The sequence below is a fragment of the Ailuropoda melanoleuca genome, chromosome 7 (genome assembly GCF_002007445.2).
Source record: "Ailuropoda melanoleuca isolate Jingjing chromosome 7, ASM200744v2, whole genome shotgun sequence".
Taxonomy (NCBI): domain Eukaryota; kingdom Metazoa; phylum Chordata; class Mammalia; order Carnivora; family Ursidae; genus Ailuropoda; species Ailuropoda melanoleuca.
In genome coordinates this window covers 49406939-49426639 of record NC_048224.1, presented here as the reverse complement: position 1 = coordinate 49426639, position 19701 = coordinate 49406939, and the positions used below count along the sequence as shown (strand labels likewise).

Sequence of the window (19701 nt, the reverse complement as noted above, 5' to 3'; positions counted from 1 at the left end):
GCATAAGCACGCAGTTGACTGGATGGTAAATCTTATTTTTGGTTAGCCCTGCTTTTTAATATAAATAATTATTTTAATTATAATTAATTATAATTTGCTGTTGGCCGAGATCACTGTATAAATGGTTTTCAGACTGTGCCCCCACACCCCCACCCCCCACTTCCCGAGGAGCAGCCGGGCAGTTTTATGTAGCAGGGCTCCTTCTGCATAAGGTGCTACTTGGATTCCCTTCAAAGTGAAAAAAAAGTCTGGAAGTGATCACATTGGAGGGCACATCCCACTAACTTGCAGTTGGGATATGACTGCCTCCTACAGAAGGGGCCAGGGGTGGGGTTCGGAATCTCGGCCTCCTACCAGCCCTGGGACTTCGGGGGATGACTTTTCCTCTCCGAAATCACCTCCTCTTCCACAGAACAGAATGTCTTTGATGACAGTAGCCACTTCAAGTAAAGGAGGATTGAATAAAGTAGATGTAGAAGTGCCATCTAACCGAATTTAAGAACTGCCCGCCCTCGCGCCGCTCCTCCAACCCTCCCCTCCCATCTCTGTTTCCCAGGAGGAGCCGATCACCTTCTGTGAAGAAGCCTTCGTGTCCCACTATCGCTCGGGAGCCATGAGGCAGTTCCTGCAGAATGCCACCCAGCTGCAGCTCTTCAAACAGGTACCCAGCCCTCTCCGTGGAGGGGGGCCTGTCTGGACCCCCGACGGGGATTTCTGCAGCGGTCTTACTGTAAGCCCTGAGGCTGCGGGCATGCTGGGACCCAGGCCCAAACGGAAGGGGCTCAGGGTCTGGGGAGGGGGATGGGTGCAGAGGGTGGTCAGCCATTCAGTGGTACAAGTTACCGTAAATGCGCAGCCAGTGTTTTAAAAACTTGTTCTTTCTTTACATAGTTTATAGATGGTAGACTGGACCTTCTCAATTCTGGCAAAGGTTTCAGTGACGTTTTTGAAGAGGAGATCAGCATGGGCGAGTATGCTGGTGAGACACAGTCCATTTTCCCTTCTGTGCTGTGGGCTGTCATGTGGGACTAGGGTGTGCGTGGCAGGGAGTGGCAGTGGCTTCTTTTTTCCTTCAGTGGGGGGTTAGAGAGAGACTCACTTCACCCTTGGCCTTGAAATGTGTGAGGAATTCCTCTTCATTTTCTGATGAGACAGGTGCACGTTGGCCTGTCTGAGACCCTCTGTACTGGGGTCAGTCGCTTCCCCTGGGTGGCCAAGGTCTAGTGGAACGTAGTGAGCAGCATGCTGACGCACAAAGCACTTGAGGCGCTGAGGTAGGAGAGCTGGCTTCACATCAGGGCCCCACCTCCAGTAAGGCCATGAGAACTTGCTCAGGCCATGTCACCTCTTCAGCTGAAGTGTCCCGTCTCTGCACTGAGGAGATCGGCACCCACCTCACAGGCGTCCTGTGGAGACTGACTCAGAGTCCATGAGGACAGATGCTGGCACAGGATCGCTGCTAAATGAGTGTTTCTTTAAAAGGTGGAAATCATCAGTGCCCAGTCTCCACAGACCATTAGACCTGGAAGGGTCATCCTCTCATTATTCAGAGGAGGCCTCTGAGGCCCTGAGCGGTGTTCTTGGTGGACTCTGCCTCCTGAATCCCAATCTGGCCTTCTTTCCAGGTCCCGAAGCCTTAGGCTGTGGCAGCGAAGTCAAAACCAAATGCAAAGTAATAATAGTCATGCTGTGGGCCCCCTCTTACTGCTGGGCACGTGCCTGGTCTGGACTAAGCTCCTATGACACAACTGGTGGTCCATAAATTCATAAAGTCAGGCCTAATCTCACCTGCAAAACCCCGTTTACAGGCCTGACCAGCCTGGGCTACACGGAGAGCACACGCGACCAATGAAACCGGCCTGTGGACAATGACAGCAAGTCAGTGATAGGCGTTTCCCGAACTCCTGCCATGTCCAGAGCCCCATAGAGCAAGAAACAGAGGATGGGGTTTTGCCCTCAAGGAGCTTTTTTACTAGTAGGAGAAAGAGATGCATAAGTAAAGGCAAATACAGATTAAACCAGTGCAGGAAAAGGAGCAGAAATAGGCTTTTATGCAGTTTGAATAGGACTCTACCAGTCCTCCCTCTGTAATGTGAGAGCCTCACAAAGGAGGCAGCTCCTCTCAGAGTCGAATATGAGTTCTGAGGAGAAGACGAGCTTTATGTGTTGTTAAACTAACTCAAGTCATTCGGAGCTTCTAGAAAAGCTGTCCAATGGTAAGAGCTCCTTATCCCACCAGATAAAATGAACAAGTTCCCCAGCAACGTCTCCTTTTTCTTTCGCTATCACTCCTCAAGTGTCTTGGGGCTGAGTGTGTGTCCAGCAGCGTGGGGACACGCAGCCCTGTGGTTCCTTCCCTGGGGTGGCTCACAGAACTTCAGAGAATGTGGACTTTTGAGTGGGAGTTAGCTGTTTTCAAGGACTGTTTGGAGGAAGGGGTAGGAGAAACTTACAGAGGAAATGACACCTGAGCTGTTGCTTGAGTGTCCTCAGCAGAGAGAGTAGGGAATGGTGGCCGGCAAGGGGAACAGCGTTTGTGAGGGAATGGAGGGTGGCGGGGATGGACGTACAGGATGGAAAGGCCGAGGGTGGGTGGGACCAAGACTCTTTTCTGGAGAAGAGAGTCCGGAGTGCTAAGGAGTCCGACCCGACCTCTCTCCAGTAGGCAATGAGGAAGGAGGATTTGGGTTGGTTCTCAGGGCACTGATAGGATCGGAAATCTGTTTGAGGAGGAAAACTTGTGGCAGCAGCTCACTGCTGCCTCCTGCGGGGAGCGGAGCATCGGCGCCTCCATGTGATTCTCCAGATTTTTGAAACTTTCCAAATCCTGCTTGCTCAGCAATTCAAGGAACTCCTGACCTGAGAGCACAGAATTTTAACCGCTTCTCTGACTCCTCTTTCCCCAGGCAGCGATAAACTTTACCATCAGTGGCTCTCCACAGTCCGGGTAAGTGTGCACCCCCACAGAGCCCCTGGGCCCCTCCTGAGCCTCCTGGCAGCCCCCCGCTTCCCCTGCCACCCGCAAGGTGGTCATTCAGCGCAGGGCCCTCAATTCTTGCAGCTCAAGATGGTTCTGCTTGTAAAGCCAGGCCATCCATCTAGTGCCCTCTGGAGGCTTGCGAGATGAGACTGTGTAAAGCCTCCCTCGGTGAGGGCAGGGAGAGCCAGGAGAAACATCCCCATCTCAGGAAGCTGGCCAAGGCGTGTTGAGTGGATGTTGTTATCCTAGAGCATGTCTGGGGGTCTCCTTCTAGACCAGTGCAATTGGGAGATTTTTATAGGAAAACCAAAAAATGTGTCCCTCTTGCTGCTCTGCAATGTTTGTTACAGCAAAGGCTCCTAGGAAGATGGAGAACACATCACTGAGTTTTTCACCCCGTCGCTGTTGTTATGAACAACGTCTTGTGTTGGAAGCTAGGTCTTCAGAAGCCCCTAAAGCCTCTGCATGGGTTTGTCAGTGTGTGTGTGCTGAGGGCCTCCTATGGACCGGGCACCCTACTGGGGATACAGTAGGGAGCAGGAGGACACAGTCCCTGCCCTGGGGCGGCTCCCTGTCTTCTTGGGGTTGCACACGTAAACAGGCAACTCCAGCATAATGTGATAAGTGTTCTCTTCTGCTTGTGGGCCGAGCACACTGCTGCCAAGGCAGGTCCCTTGGAAGTGGCTGCAGTTAGCCGAGAATAAGCAATTCCTCAGTGAAAGACCTCTTTTGTTCTTCTTGTATGGCCAAACACTGCGCTTGGCAAATCATAGACAAGCAATAAGGACTTGTTGATTGATTGATAAAAGGAGTGTTAATACTCCAAAGGACCATTGAAATAGGATACTGAGTAATTTTGGAAAGCAGTATGGAATAAATGAGTGGGTAAAAATTTCATATTGTCCTACAACATAGAATACTTTCTAGGTCAAACTGCAATGTTTTTAATTAAAGCTCAAATTTTCTAATATGGGCTGTTACCAAAAATTGTACTAAGAGTTAATCCCTGTAATTACATTACTGTATTTTATTCTTTTCTATACCCACTTGATCCCATCTCTTTGTTCAAATCAGAATTATCTTTCCAAACCACCACAAATCTGATTTTTGATGCATCTGATTAAAAATCCTCTGGAGTATAGACTCCATATCCAGGCTCCTCATGAGCTGGCCTCATCTGGCCTCAGCCCTCCGTGCCACTCCTCCCGTGATATGCTGACCACTTGCTAGGAACACACCAGGGCTTTCCAGCGTCTGCACTGTTTTAATGTGCAGAGAGAATGTCCTTACCCTTCCTGTCCCCCACATGAACTCTTCGTCCTTCCTGTTTCATCCTCTAACGCCTTCTCTGACCGTGCGAAGTGTGAGCTGTGTCCACACACCTTGTGCACACAGCCAGTGCAGCTGTCCCGACCTTCAGCTGCAGCCGTTTACCCTGGGGCACCCCCCAGACTGGAGGCCCTTGAGAGTGAAGGCCAGCCTCCCTGGGACTCAGTACCCTCCCAGGCTAACACAGGGTGTCTCTGCAGTGAACCCGCACAAAATGTCTAGAGCCTGTGCACTTCATATCCATTCGTTGCCTCCTTTGTGTACTGGGGAAGCCATCCCTCCTCTTCCTCTCCCCTGTTCTCCCAAAGAAACTGAACCAAGAAATTGGTATGTTGGATTTGTACGAAAGCCATGATTCACGTTGATGGCTACTCATTCTTTCCTTCCCTCAAGATATCGATGTTAAGGAAGGCAGCCTACCAGAGTGATTAAAAATAACAACACAGAAAACCAAGGTGAGGAAAGGAAGGCACGTGACTGACGGTAGCCAAATAAACTAGAATTTCTTGAGAAGCCATAGATTACTGTGGGGAAGCCTTGCCTCAGAGAGCCTGCGAAGAGCTTTTCTTCCAGCCAGCAGACAGGTGCCAAGCAAAACACTGAGTCCCCCTGCAGCTAGTTATCCCTATCCTCGTCCTCCCCCCCCCCCCCCCCCCCCCCCCCCCCCCCCCGCTCTTCCGGTACCCACCCATAGCGTTGCTGCCACGGCCATAACTAATTGCCCAGGACCGGTTACCACCTAGGCCTGTTTCTCTAATTAAATTACACCCTCTTGGAATGTTGCTTAACTTGTTTAAAGAGAAGAGGTTTTTGTTGGTGTTGGCCCCACTCTGCCTTGAGTCCCAATGGCTAATTGACGTTTCTATTACAGAAAGGAAGCGGAGCAATTCTGAATACTGTAAAAACGAAAGCGAACCCAGCTATGAAGACTGTCTATAAATTTGTGAGTACTGGTCTTGATCTCAGGATCCGAGCAGATCTGTCCCTCAGCCTAATGAAACTCTTCAACCTACCTGACCCTATACTGCAGAGAGGATCCAGGGGCTGCTGTGCTGTTTCCTAAAGCTTCCCAGGCTCTTAGAATTACTTAGTGTTGATTATTTGGTGACCAGGTCAGTGATGTTTTTCATGTTAAACTGTTTCTGCTCACAGCTGCTGCAGTCAAGAAATGGGAAGCCACTGGTTTTAGCTTTTAATAAAATGCAGACCAGGAGGCTGAAATGCTGGCTGCTCTGCTCCTTTGTCCCTGAGACCCAGAGACGTGGTCTACCGGGTGTTCTGGTAAAACCTTTCCTACGGGGATCCCCATGATCGTGTCGAAATGAAGCAGCCCCTTTGCTGGTTACTGAAGAGTGTTCATGGTGGGACGCACTCCCCAATTGTGGTCCCAAATTCTTCATCGTCTCTCTCACCACTGCCCTATAGGACGTGCATTGTTTGTGAGACTTAAGCCCACAGCAGAGAGAAAATAGGAGAACACGTCAGCTCCCGATCCGATGTTCCATCTCTTACAAGCCTCAAGTATTTTTTTTTTCCTCATGATTTCTCTTGCTTGCTAATTTGACTGTGAGCCACTTAACTGGGGTGGTTTTGTTTTATTTCCATTTTTAATTTTGTTAGTCCTTTCTGTGCTTAAATTGTAGTTATTTTAGCTGGGCGGGTGGCTGCCAGCAGAACCACACAGGTCCGAAATGACAGAAAATAAGAGCCAGGGCGTGTGCCGAAATGAGATTTAAGAAATGGCACCAGGGGAACCCAGCGATGTGTCTGCTCAGGCCAGTCAGCCCAGGCAGAAAATTGGTCCTGAGGCCCTGCCCCAGTGAAATGTACTAGATATTCGGATTGTTGCAGCCGCAAAAGCTGCTGCTCCATCCACACGTCCTGGTAGCTGTCACCAGGCTGCTGAGATAAATAATTATAGAGAGCAGAAGAAGGCCTTCGGAAGGGGGGAGAAAAAAAAATACTCAGTGCCATCAAAATGCAGAAAATAAAATCTCTGTCGCCTCTTTAAGGGATTTTTTTAACCTCTTAACATTGTATTTGTTTTCATAGCCATTATGTTTTCGACTTGATGATCCCATTTTTCCTTCTTTTTTCTAGTAATCAGAGAAGGTGATTCACGATGGATTGAAATCAAGCATAGTCCCTGCTGGAAACAGAGAGGGAATCTTAACTTAAATTAATTTTTCATGCAGGCAAAAGATCATGCAAAAATGGGAATAAAAGAGGTGAAAAACCGCTTGAAGCAAAAGGTACTTGAAGTTCTTATTCAAAATGTATAAGCACCGTGTATGAAATGCGTGGCCACAAAAAAGTATGATGTGATCAATAGAGGGCTGTTTGATACAGTGTTGTTAGCACACTTCAAAATGCATTACCAGCTGTCCGGGAGTTTTCACACTGTTATAAATATTCACAGACAAAAAACTGTCTTCAAATAACATTAAGACTGGCTTAAACCCACAAAGGCAAGCAAGTTCAGAGTTACCACTGTCGGTCTGCCCCTTGCCCACCCCACCAGGCCTGGGGTTCATGGGGCTCTGTAGAAACTGGCTTGGCCTCCCCATCTGGGCACCTCTCCATCCCACAGCTGACCTCTGCCCTGGGGCTGCCGGTAACCAAAACCAAGAAGCATCTCCAGGGAAATGACCTTCGTGGTTCGGGCATGCATGTGGCCACCACGCAGACACAGGGCACACAAAGGGTGGGTTTCAGGAGGACGCTGCGGGCTCTCCTCACAGTGCTGGCCAGACCAAGAGGAGCCCAGCAGTTCCTGTTGGAGCCTCTTAGCAACAGGGAGAAGACTCTGATGGTCTTCATGGACCATCAGTAAAATGGTATGAAATCCTACAGGCTCCATGCTGACCAAGAGTCCCCTGCCTGATTCTCTAGCCTTGTACAGGGAGGTTAATACAGCAGAGGGCATTTTTATGTGATAACGAATGTCATCATTTTCACAGTTGCCACCCTTCGATAACCACTTACTGAGGATGGTCCAGGCTGGGAGCTTTCACAGTTAAGCCTTAGAACAACCCTGTGGGGTGTGATTCCCTTTTCCTGTATAGAGCGCCTAGACTATGGTTCAAAGGTGAAGGAATTTGCGCAAGGTCGCTGTTGGAATCTAGGGAGCGCTGATCAGGTTCCAGACCCATCCATTTCCAGTGTCCGTGCTCTTACTATGACAGTGTTTCACACTACCCTCCTGAAACAAGTGGTTGCTTTCCAAAAGATGTTTGGGAGCACTTCCTTCATTATCCCACACCCCCCAAATGTGCAACTCTAACAAGGGCCTTTGTCTATCTCGGCAGTTTTTTAAAAATTGAAAGCAGTTTTAATTTTATGAAGTCAGAAAGGACCTCTAATTAACTTGAAATGTTCCAATGAATTGAGTCCTTTCTTTTAATTGCAAAATAATTTGTTCCAACTAAGCATTTAAATTCCTAGTTTCAGCTGAGAGGGAATTTTTAACACCTGAGATTCAAGTCCCGAAATAAAGATCCTGTCCTGTAAATCCAGGCAGATCCTAACGGTGGTCTGTTTTGCCCTGCCAGAGGCTGGCAGGTGGAATTCTTTCCTTGGATGTTAAGTCCAATCTATACTTTTTGTTATCTCCTATTCCAGTCACATGGAACTGAGTTGGATAAAATATAGAGTGGCAGGGAGCGGGGGTATATCTCTCACCAAATTTTCCCTCCTTGATGACCTGATCATGGGCTCAGCTGGTGTTAGAATACTCCTTGAAGTAAGTAAAGAAAGGGGGTCCCTCCTCAGGCAGAGGACAGATATTCCTCATTGGTCAGATCTGCTCTCTGCCGGCCTTCGCCTCCCTCCTGGTACGTGGAAGCCTTGGGCCTGACGAAAATCCCCTTTTTCTGATACGTAACATTTCTGCAAATAACCAGTTAAGCCCCAGTTTTTTGATGTTGTTGTTCAAAGGTTCACTTAAACAATCTAGATCACCCTCCTTCCACGCCACCTCCCCTTCCTTTCCTTGGTAGTATCTAAAGCAGATTTTTTTCCCTCCCCTTCTCCTCTTCCCCCTGCCAGTCTTTTCAAGAATAGCTTCAGGAGATAATGTTCTATAGAAAGTGTCAGTACATTTCAGGTGACACAAATGGTGAAGGCATTTTATAGAAATGTGGCTTGTCACCATCGGACTGTTGACAGATCTATTAGTGCACCTTTTTCAATTTTCACTTTTCCCCCCTTCGGTCTTACAGATTTCTACAGATTTGATATTTTGCAGTTGTTCCTTGGAAGAGCTATTTTGTAATTGAAACTCTAGCATTGTTCAGTGCAGACAGGACTTGGTCTTCAGCGGTGCTCTCCTGCTCCCTTTCTTGAGCTAATTTAGGATTTGGCTCCATCTGACCTCTCTCACTGCAGTAGCAAATATTTCCTTGGCTTTTTTGTTTCCCTCCCCTCTGCCCCCTCCCCTTCACATGGCAACATATCTGTGTGGCTCCCCAGATGTGTCTAATACAGACATCTCAAGTTTGGTTTCTGCTATGAAATTGAGGCAGTTCCCAACAAAGATCCAATTTTCAAATGTACTGGGTTGCCACCTGGCCTCCTCTAACTCTGCATAGTGATGGTGACCTCGCAGATATAATCAAGAACCCAATCTTGCCCTCTGCGCTCTCGCCTTGGGTTTGAATTGCAAATAGAAAATGTGGGGCCGACCTGCGGAGAGGTCACCATGGTGTGTGGAGGGTCCATCTCTAATATGACTGAGCGGGGTCCCTTTTCCATCCCTTGTTCATTTGTGCTGCAGATTTTCAAAGCATCTGAAAGAGGAGCTTTCAGGGTATCCGTGTGACCATTGGCAAATAATTGTTAATAGATACTATAGTGTGGCTTTATTCCGTACCTGCACTGCTTCAGCCCAACAACAAAAAAAGAAGGATGGATAACATATTTCTCTGGATAAATGCAGCAAAGTGGTCAAGTTCTTCTGTAGCTTGGCCTCCTTTGAAGTCTGACTTGCTCAAAATTAGGAAGAAGAAGAAATGGCCAAGATGCTACCTGGCTGCCGCTTTCTAAAGGGAGGATGTGGTGCTCTCCTCCAGAGCGTCTCCCCGCCAGGCCTGGAGACGCCGCGTGGCTGGGCTCCTGCCTGTCAATACGCTGTATTCTCTGGCGGCACCACGCAAGGCTGGCATCAGAGGGCCCTGTCTGAAAGACGATGGCCGCACACGTGCTCCTTCTCGCCCGCAGGGAACGTGAAGATACTCACATGAGGATGTCATTTTTTTGTCCATTGGGAAACCCCTGAAAAATGATCTTTTCTTCCTCTGTATCAGAATAATTGAGTCAAATGGGCCCATTTCACAGCCCTTTTGAAAGTTTCTACATCTTTGATCTTGGAAAGGTAAATCGAGCTTGTCGGTGTAAGAGTTTGTGACGGAGAGGAGCGAATTCACAGGTCAGCGAAGCCTTGAGTCTCGCCAAATATTTCCTAGTGTATTGAAGGGAGGAAGCATGTGTGGGGCAGGAAGATCTAGGTAGACTCTCGTAGAACAGACATTTTCACACCTTATCACACAACTGTCAGCTCCCTGTCTCCAGCACATTAAAATACGCTGCAGCCTCAATCACAGAAATTCCAACTTTGGATATTGTTTTGATATCAATATTCATATTTTAATTTGCATTCGCTGTGGTGTGAAGTAGACTGCAAGAGAAGGGCACTGCACGAATCTGAAAATGGAGACCAGCAATCTGAGTCAGAGATGTGAAGGGCTCTGCCTCACGCCCACCGGGGCCTTTGAACCCCTGACACCACCGTGTGGTGTTTGGGCTTCTGAGGTAGATAAGCTGGGTTTAGTGCTGGTTGTGTAGGATATTAACTGTGTGACCTTGAGTAACTTAGTAGACCTCTCTGAACCTGTTTTCTTTCTCATGTAACTAGGGGAAGGATCGATTTTCACTGGATTGTCATAAGGATTAGAAGAGGTAATGGCTTCAACAGCAACAGCTAGGAGCCACTCATTAGATGGGAATTTCCATCCTGTTTATTTCCTCATATCCCACATCCAGAGCAGCTGATCTGTCCAGAAACCCATGTGTACATACCCTGAGAGCATGGCTGGCGTGGGATCACCTCCCTTTTGTTCATCCACACGGCCACCAGAGCAATTTTTCTAGAACGCAGCCCTGACTGAGTCACTCTTTTGATGAAAACCTTTCACACCTTTCAAACCTTCCTCCACCCCAACCAGGAGGGCTCTTAGAATGCCCCAGCTGCTGAGCCGCTTGCCCTTCCTTAACCAGGCAGTGCTGTCTGCATACCCCCAGCCAGGAAGGGTCTACCTGCATCTCTGCCTCAGGAAGTCACATTCTCGGCTCCTTCCTGGTCCAGCCCCCTCCCCAGCTCCTACCCAAGGCCACTCAGACCCCTTCTTGCCCTGGGTTTCTGCGTCCTGACTTCTCAGAGGTCCTCTGTCCAGCGATGTCCTGCACACTGTCCCTCCCTCCTCCACAGACAGGTGGACGGTAGACCCCAGTCAGGATTTTTGATTCCAGAAAACTCTTAGGAAAGTGACAGGAACTGAATTATTTTCTGACTCCTTTACTTTACCAAGAGGTGGGAACTGGTTGGGGCTCAGGGCTTCTGGTAAGAGATTCGTCACCCTGTGGTGACCTCTGACCTGCAGCTCTGTCTAGTGCCTTCCTCCTATGTGACCCTTTGGGAAGGAACAGATTTACCCCTCCTGTCAGCTTCTTGGTTTTGCATTTCCAAAATGACATTTCAACAGTCTTTTTTTTGTTTCTGTTTACAAACAAAAAACATGTTTATTGGAGACAATTCAACAAATCAGACAAGCAAAAAGAAAATAATTTTGTTTTATAACCTGCATTATCATTTACTGTATTCTGAGCATTTCCCAGACCACTAAATGTTTCTTCCATATGTCATTGTTTTAAGTGGCTACAGAAAATTTTATCTGATGGGCATATATACATTAATCAGTCCCTTTTGTGGATACTTAAGTTAGGTCCAGTTTTTTTTTCTAGGCCAGGTATTCTCATAGGTAAAACATTGTGGAAATTCTTAATTATTTCATTAGGATAAATTTCTAGGAATATAATTAATGGGCCAAAGGGCATGCACCTCTTTTAGGGTTTTGATATAAATTGCCAATTTGTATTCCCTCCAGAAGGGCATGAGAGTGCCTATTTTCCCAAACCCTTTGCCGACAGACAGCTCCTCAGCTCATTCTGAGACCACAGGTTCTTTAATCACAGGATCTCGACTGTGTATGAGATCTCTGCTAGTAGATACAGTAGAAGATATGAGTTGGCCATCTTTCTTTCTTGACTGGGCTCCTCCCACTGTGCTGTCTGTGAGAGGAAGCCATTGTCCTTCTCCAGCTATAGGAAATAGGGAAGTAGTGAATAAATTGGCAGGGCGAGCCATGGAACTTTGTAAGAAGTCTTTTGCACTTTGGGATCTTCTCACTGAAGAAAATTATTGTGCAGCACTGTTTTTTGATGCACAGGCACATTTGTATATCGGACACATTTGCCTTCCAAATGTTCAACTCAATTTACAAAGATTTATCGGAGAGCGTGTGCTATATATTCAAGGCTCTGGGGCAGAGAACCCAAACCCCAAGGAATTGACAGTCTTTAGGGATAAGAAGTTAGTGCAAAGAGAGCATAAGGGGTGGCAGCAGAGGGTCAGTGTAACAGAAGGGGAGATCACACCTGATGGTCCGTTGAGCACCTCCTCAACTCAGAATACCTTCATGTATGCTGCTGTTACGGGTCGATATCGGTATAAATGCCAGAAATCACATAGCTCTTGGTTCCTCCACTTTCTAGCTGTGTGGCTTTGGGTGAGTTGCCCTCTTTGAGCCTTGTTTCCTCACCTACTAAAGAGCGATAATCCTGTTTACCTTGTGGTTGCTGTGGAAACTAAGTGTGCTAGTGAAGGTCAAGGGTCTGGAGAAGTGCCTGCCAGTAGTAGGCGCTCAGCACGGCCAAGGGAAGCTCTTTGTCGCTGGTGCTCTTTCCATTTTGCATGGGATACGGAGCTAACGTTCAGTTTGCACAGGACTGGAACATTTTTCAGGTTCCCTCACGTTTCATCTCCTTTAATTCATTCTCCCCGTAGCTTTGAAGTTCACCAAGCAGGTGGTGGTCTCCCTGTTGTAGAAATAAAGAGATAGGTGCAAAAAGGTCGAAAAGATCAGCTAGTTAATGGTAAAAACAAATCTAGAAGACAGTGTTTACTTATAAACTTAAACTAAGACACCTTTCCCAAAACTACCACATACATTTTTTAAAATATCTATCATCTTATAGTTTTTATTACTATCAATATTTTCTTACCATGTAACCTTACTGCGCCATTTATTTTTTTTTCAGCCAGTCACTCACAAACACTTGCAGTATTTTTCCTGAACTAAAAATGGATTATTTTTCTTTTTTTTTCTTTTTCTTTTCTTTCTTCTTTTTCTTTTTTCCTTTTCTTTCTTTTTTTTTTTTTTTTTACTGTTTGGCTTTACTCAACCTTTGTGTCTGTCTTCTCAGTAACCCCACCTGGATCCAGAATGCCCCTTTTGCCCTTTGTTACTTTCTGGCGCAGATGGAGCCCCTCCCCTTCTTTGTTCCACTTGACCTGAGCACCTTAGGGCAGCCCCTTTTCTAAAAGAGCCATTTCTAATTGGCTGTCGGCAGCCTCTCATCACACAGCCTCAGCCAGGCTAAGACTTGGGGGCCACTTACTGCACACCCTTCCTGCAAAACCAAGAGGCCATCACCTCCCTATGTTGTTACCAAGCAGGGCTAGAGGCTGCAGCTGGGTGTGTGGGTTTGAAGGTAGCAAGATCCCTACAGTTTATTATAATAAAGTCTATACCTTATTAGTAGGTGTTCCATTACTATTAAGTGCTATACATAGTACATTATCAAGTCATAATGTTCTAGACACACTTATGTCGCTTTATTTCCTTTACTCCTCACAGCTACCATTTCCCCATTTTACAGACGAGGAGACAGATTCACAAATGTTCCCATGTGTTTCTTCCTTAATGCATTATTATCCAATAAGGGACCACTTTCCTCCATTTGCCACCATTCTCTTTATTTGGCTAAGTTAAAAGCAACCCATTGTCAAGTCTTGTGTGTGCAGAATTTAATGAGTACTAAAGGTGTGTGTCTTGTTGACCAAAATATGTCTTTGTTTTTGCAATGAAAAGAATTGGAATTTTTCTTTATTACTTCATTCTGACTGGGAGTATTTTTACTTGGTTAAAAAAATCATTATTTAGATGTTTTTTATTGGTACATTTATTCTCTGCCTTACTCCAATGAAGATCTAAGTAACTTTCACAACTTGGGTAAAACATGTGGTCCGTACAACACAAGTGGGCACCATCCCTCCCCCTGCCCGCAAAGAACCAAAGGAAGCATTACCTGCCTTTTGCACATGGGGGTTTTTCTTTTCTTTATACTTTGACTTCATTCAACAGAAGCCCAGATTAAATGTAAATTTCTGAATTTCAGAGTATTACTTTGGTTCTCTAAATGTTCTCCACGTCATAAAATCCGAACTCAGACTTGGGTCTCCTCGTTCTCTGCCAGAAAGACTAAGTAAGGCGAGGAAAGGGGGGAGCCCAAACACCTCGTTTCCACAGACAGTAACATCATCAGTAAGCAAGCATGGAGAAAGTGTCCACACTCACAAATAACAAAGTATGCAAATTAAAACAACAATGAGGTCTAATTTTGCACCTCTTAAATTAGCAATACATTTTTAAAATGATAAGGCTAACAAGTACCATGAAACTGATAACTCATCCATTGTCAGTGGTTGGTGTAAATTGGAAAGCAATTTGGTAGAATGAATAAAAAGGCTTAAAGTGTTTACATCTTTTGACCTAGTAATTTCATTCCTAGGGATTTCTGTAGAAGAAATAATCCAAAAGAAAGAAAAGTGGACTGTTTATCACTATGGTGTTTAGGAAGTTAAAAAAAAAAAAAAAGAAGAAGAAAAAAGGAATAACCTAAATGCTCAATAATAGTAGAGTGGTTTATTAAATTATTACATAGCCACTCAGTGAAATATTATGTATCTATTAAAATTATCATTAAAATGGCTGTAGCACCATGGAGATGCTTATAATATAGTAGGAAAAAATAGAATGTAAAATTATGCATGAGCTGTGATTGCAAGTAATTTTTAAATGTCTGCATGTGGACAAAGTGAATATGTAAAAATGGAAATAGCTGTGTAAGGTAGTAGGACAAAAAGATTCTCCCCCCCGTTATCATGAATTATTATATTGTCTTTGTAACTTAATGTGTATGATTTTGGTTTCTCCTGTCCTTAAAAGTCAAAGAACCAAGTTACCCTTCTGCTCCCTCCGTCTCCAGCAGGAGGAGAGACTCTGAACATCCCAGAGGGAGTGTTCTGTGGCAAGCCCCTGAGCTGTGGGGTTGGAGGGGGCACCTGCTCATAGCAGGTGCCGTGACCCCAACACCAACCCCGCCTGGCTTCTCCCCGCAGGACATCACCGAGAATGGCTGCGCCCCCACCATGGAAGACCAGCTGCCAAAGACGATGCCGTCCCCGCTGGTGGATGCCAAGGACCCAAAGCTCCGAGAAGACCGGAGGCCAATCACAGTCCACTTCGGACAGGTATGTACCCTGGCCCTTGGACTGGTCTTGTTTTGCTTTTTTTAGCAGAAGCTAGAACACTGCAGCAGACAGGCTTTCCATTTCCGCTCTCTTTGGCAAAACCACTCCATGGAGCTGGGCACATCTTTGAATGTTTATTTGGTACAAACGTGGTTTGAAGGGGAATTTTTCAAAAATTTTGAGGAGACAGCATGGCTCTGGTCATAAATGAGCTCAACTCTTGAACGAAGTCATTAAATGCGGCTGCCACCTCCCCCACTCCAAGGCACTCCGTTGAAGTCGCCTCCCTTAGCTAAGCATCTCATTAGAACACTTTAGCATCCCAGGCCCTTCTTTGCACCTTCAAATAAAAGGCAACAAGCGAAGTTTTTTTAAAAAATCAATTAGGAGTTCTTTATTAATGTACTTCCTGAAAATCAATACCGGGAGTCGTGCTTCTCAGAGTAAACACCCACGCTACTATTCCAGAGATCTGATTCTCTCACCAACAATTTTTGATGACCTGAGCATTTGAAAAATTGTCTATTTGTTTGAATCCCCCCCTTAAGTAAAACATCGTATTCCTTACAGAAACTGAATTTTTAAATCTATGTCCAAGCAGTGGTTATATTTTTAGCTGAAAAGGATTGTGCACTCTCCCCTATTTCTCTTGAACTGACTCTCTTGATGAGCACAAGTCATAATTATTTGGTCTGTGAAACATGGCCGTCAGCAAGATGTGACTATGACAAGAATTTGCACGGTTACTTACTTTTAAATCACTTGATTCTTGAGCCATTTATTAGATGGAGCATGATTAAAATCGTCTTTATGATTTTATGTTAAATGATTGCTTTTTTTATCACATAATGGATCTAGAAACATACCTTTTAAACACTCTGTTTTTGACACTTATCAAGTACCTACTGTGTACCGGCATTAAGCTATTTAGAAATGAAGAGAATTAATGAAATGGTTCCTCTGGGCTATTATGATTAGGGGTGAATTTGTTGACACGTAAGAATCTTCCTCTGTAATCAGTATTTTCAGATAATACATTCATACAATTTAAAACTTGGAGAGGTTCATCCCTTTTTCGGATTTTACACTTAAAAAGGACGTTATAAAAATTAAAATGTAGTACAAGAAAGGAGCATTCTCGGGGCAGTGCTCACTTGGTTAATGCTTCTCTTCAGATGGTGTTGTGTTTCCACCCCTGAAGAGTGGCCTCCTCTGGGGCTCAGGCCCTGTTGGAGAAATCTGCACCCCAGTTTCCTGGCGGAGTTTGCTAAAAGCACAGCCCCCGTTGTAACCAGCGTGGCATTCCAGAGCCAGCTTCCTGCTTTCCTTTGTCCTCATTCCTGCACACACTAACCTTCCCATGAAAAGAGCCCCTCGCTGGAGTTTGAAGCCCATTACAGAGAAAGAGGGGGCGGGGGAGAGGGATTTCATGGTGTTAAACATTCCATTTTCGAAACACAAAAAAGGAGGCCCTATTTGAAATGGAGAAAAACCTTCTTTCCATTTCAGCAAGAAGTAGAGATGCTTTAATGTCATTCCCAGCTAAATGCAGAATAAGAGTGTGTGTGTGCGCGGGTGGGGGATAAACAATTAAAAAAGCCACCCCAAACTCTGTTGAAATAAGAGCTGTCTGTGCCTTCACAGGTCTGTAAACTGGAGAGGATGAAAGTGGCTTTTTCTCCCCGTTTGTCACTTCCCTCACGTGGCTGCCAGCATTATGCAAGTGTACAGGAAGGCAGGATTTTTTTTTTAATGCATGCATGCGGATTAAGGTCAAGCCCCAAGTATCAGCCATGCAGCGGGCTCTCCCTCACAGCTGCAGCCGCAGAGCCTACCCACAGCCGCGAGATGCCTTAATTGAGACGTGCTGTCAAAGTGACAAACACATTTGCATACAGTCTACACTCTATTTATTTTCTCTGGAAAGGTCTACAGTCTGCTGTTGGTTGAACATTCTTAATCAGTTTGCTCTAAGTGAACTGCCAGCTAGCTCACTTGTGCTGGCCGCTTCTTCATTAGGTGACAGATTAGCTGCAGGGGGGATGGGCCAGGGAAACCACAGACCCCTTTCTTTTAACCCTTTCCGGCTTCGCCCCTGGGCTAGGTTGTCCTTCCGTGCTTTTTCCTCCGGCACCGGCGCCCGGTTTGATGGGCCCGTGACCGGAACCAGCAGTGTTTCTAGAGCACCTACTACTGGCAAGGATGAGTTTTAGGGACTTTCTATTCTCCTCAAAGAACAGTCTTTTGAGTTCCATTTCAAAAAATTTCTGCCACACCCTCCTACCATCTGTGCTATTCTTTTCCTTGCTGTTTTTCTTTAAATAGACCCAGACCTGACATCCGTACCAGCTTTAGCCTCATCTTAAGTAATGACGTTGACAAAATCACAGGTCTGACGTCCTAGTCCAGTTTTTTTCTAAGGCATATCAAAAAAATCTTTTAAGTGTCAGTCCACGTATCGCCTGCACCACTCATGTGGCCCCAGCAGTGTGCCTTCTGTTTGGGGGAAGCCTGTCATCTCGGCCCCAACCCTTTGAGGAAGGGACTATTAGCCACATTTGCGGGACCCAGAGGTAGAGCCCAGGGACCTGAAGGGACCCGGCCAGGGCCACAGTGCTAGCACAAAAACCTAGGACAGCCCACCCGCAGAGCCCCCTCCAGCTCCCTCACCAAGCAGGCATTTCAGCTCTTTGATGTCTGGTAAAGCCAACCCGTCCCAGCAAAATAATTTAAACTAGCCAGACGGTGATGCTAACCTCAGAAAGATTTTGCCTTGGGTTTGCATTTCTGTGGATCTCATTCTTGAAGAACGCTTAGCTTTCCAGCGGGGACAGAGACTGTTGAGCTGGTTACTACATTCCGGTAGCACTCGCGTAGCCAGCCAGGGGACCTTCGCGGGGACGCTGGGCGTGGTGGCAGAGAGGGGCGGCGGCCTTCGTGGAGCCCTCAGGCGCAGCTGTGCGGCGCCGCCGGCCTCTGCCAGGGGAGGGAAGGTGCTCTCCTGCCTCTCTGCCTCACTGCAGCTTCCTCCTTTGAGGCTAGGACCATCCCTCCGTTTAATTATGCATCTGTTCATCCATGTATTGAGACCTACCATGTGTTAAATAAAAAAAAAGTCCTTGTGGGGCATAATGAGGGAGACAGACTAGCAAATGGACAGTCCAACCCAGAGTGATGACAACAGAAGTGAGGTGAGCTCAGGGCCCCCCAGAGGCCACCTCTTTACCCCCAGGACCGCTCTCCGCAGTCCCAGGTTGAGCACTCTAATTAAAAAATATTTTGTCAACAAACTGAACTCACGAACAACTCGTTTGTTTTCTAAAGCAGGCACGCGTATCCCCACTCAGCGCTCGAGATGAGCCCTGTTGATGGTTCCAGACAAGAGCGAAGTAAATGGACTTTTAGTGAGCCTCTGCGTCCTTAGCCTGTATGGTTTCTTTAAAGCGTTCAAAAATCTCAGATACCTCGAGAATGCCTGTTCCTACCTTGGAAAGTATTTAGGTTCAGAGAGCCTTTAAATAACTCTTTTTTTCCCTTCCCAGGTTCGGAATAGTTGAGAAATAAGGCCCAGGAGATAGTCAAATGAGATAAAAATGCCAGCTTTTTTACTGATAAGGCTGAAAGGAGAATACTGTTTTAGACCTGAGGCCAGATGGGCTTGCTAAAACTTCACTTCAGAATTAAAAAGCCTGCGCTCCTGCACACAGGAGAAGACAATGGCAGGCAGCACCCAGCAGTGCCTGTGGACTGACTGCTCCACAGAGGGAGCCGCAAGGGTGCACGGAGCCCGGAGCATGCTCAGTTCTTCTCCCAAACCCCAAGGGAAGCACACCTCTTCTCCCTGGCAGGAGTGAGCAAGAGGGTGCAGAGAGAAGCTAAGGATCCCCCCATGGTTTTCTCTCCTGGGAAGGGGAGTGGACATTCCCTCGTCTCTGTAGGTGTGGAGAGGTGAAGAAGCAGGGTCCTCCACTCACCCCTCAGCCAGGACATCTTGCCTTGACCCCTTCTTCAGGAAAATGAGCAGAGGTAGCACCTCCATGGAAACTGCTTTGCTCCCTGCATCTAATAAGGTGGACAGGCCACTAGGTGCTTTCACATCTGTGCTCATTTCGCTGAGTCTTTACCAACTGGTAAGGAAGAAAGCACAATACCCGTTGTACAAACAAGGAAACAGGCGTGGAAGACGTGTGCTTGAACTAGTAGCTAATTGACACCGCACAGCCAGCAGCACCTCTGCTTCTCGGCCCCCCACCCTGGCCAGGGGCACCCGACTAACCGTGGGAGTTTCGTGGCCCAGTGACTGGGCTCTGGTCCTGTCTACATGCTGGCAGTGCTGTGTGCCTGGCCAGGGGCCAGGCCTTCTCGGGAAGTAGGAGGACAGGGCTCCCCTGAGAACATCAGGCATCAGGGTAAACCCACAGGGCCCCCTTCATGTGTTCCCTCCAAATGATTGATCCTGCAAACGAAATAATTGCCTGCCTTCCAATCTGGTAGCTTCCAAAAAGTACATTCTCCCAATTGAGCCAAGGTTTCTAAGTCTCTTTAACAGGAAGTTTGAAAAGCCAGTTAAACTGAAGCCCAAACTAAGCACTGTCATGTCTTCCAGAGATCTGGGACAGAGGGGTTTGGATACACCCCCAGGAACAGCTCTTGGAATATGGTTGCCTGCTTGTCTGTGCATATGGAGAGCTCTGGCTTGACAAAGCACGAGCTGGGTCATTTTGTGCCAGTCTCGCACTAGGTT

The 19701-nt window shown here is 46.7% G+C and overlaps 1 protein-coding gene across 17 annotated transcripts in view; it reads left to right on the top strand.

Moving 5' to 3' along the window:
* DENND1A (DENN domain containing 1A) overlaps window positions 1-19701 on the top strand; it is a 490265-nt gene that overhangs the window by 423515 nt on the left and 47049 nt on the right. For all 17 annotated transcript variants that reach the window (XR_004626573.1, XM_034664472.1, XM_034664473.1 and 14 more), the window contains 6 exons: window positions 557-661; window positions 892-979; window positions 2907-2947; window positions 5181-5252; window positions 6505-6561; window positions 14826-14957. Coding sequence is in view for 16 of the 17 variants with exons in the window: in XM_034664472.1 (XP_034520363.1) it covers window positions 557-661; window positions 892-979; window positions 2907-2947; window positions 5181-5252; window positions 6505-6561; window positions 14826-14957 (495 nt within the window). In the remaining variant the exon portion in view is untranslated. The remainder of the gene's footprint in view (window positions 1-556; window positions 662-891; window positions 980-2906; window positions 2948-5180; window positions 5253-6504; window positions 6562-14825; window positions 14958-19701) is intronic.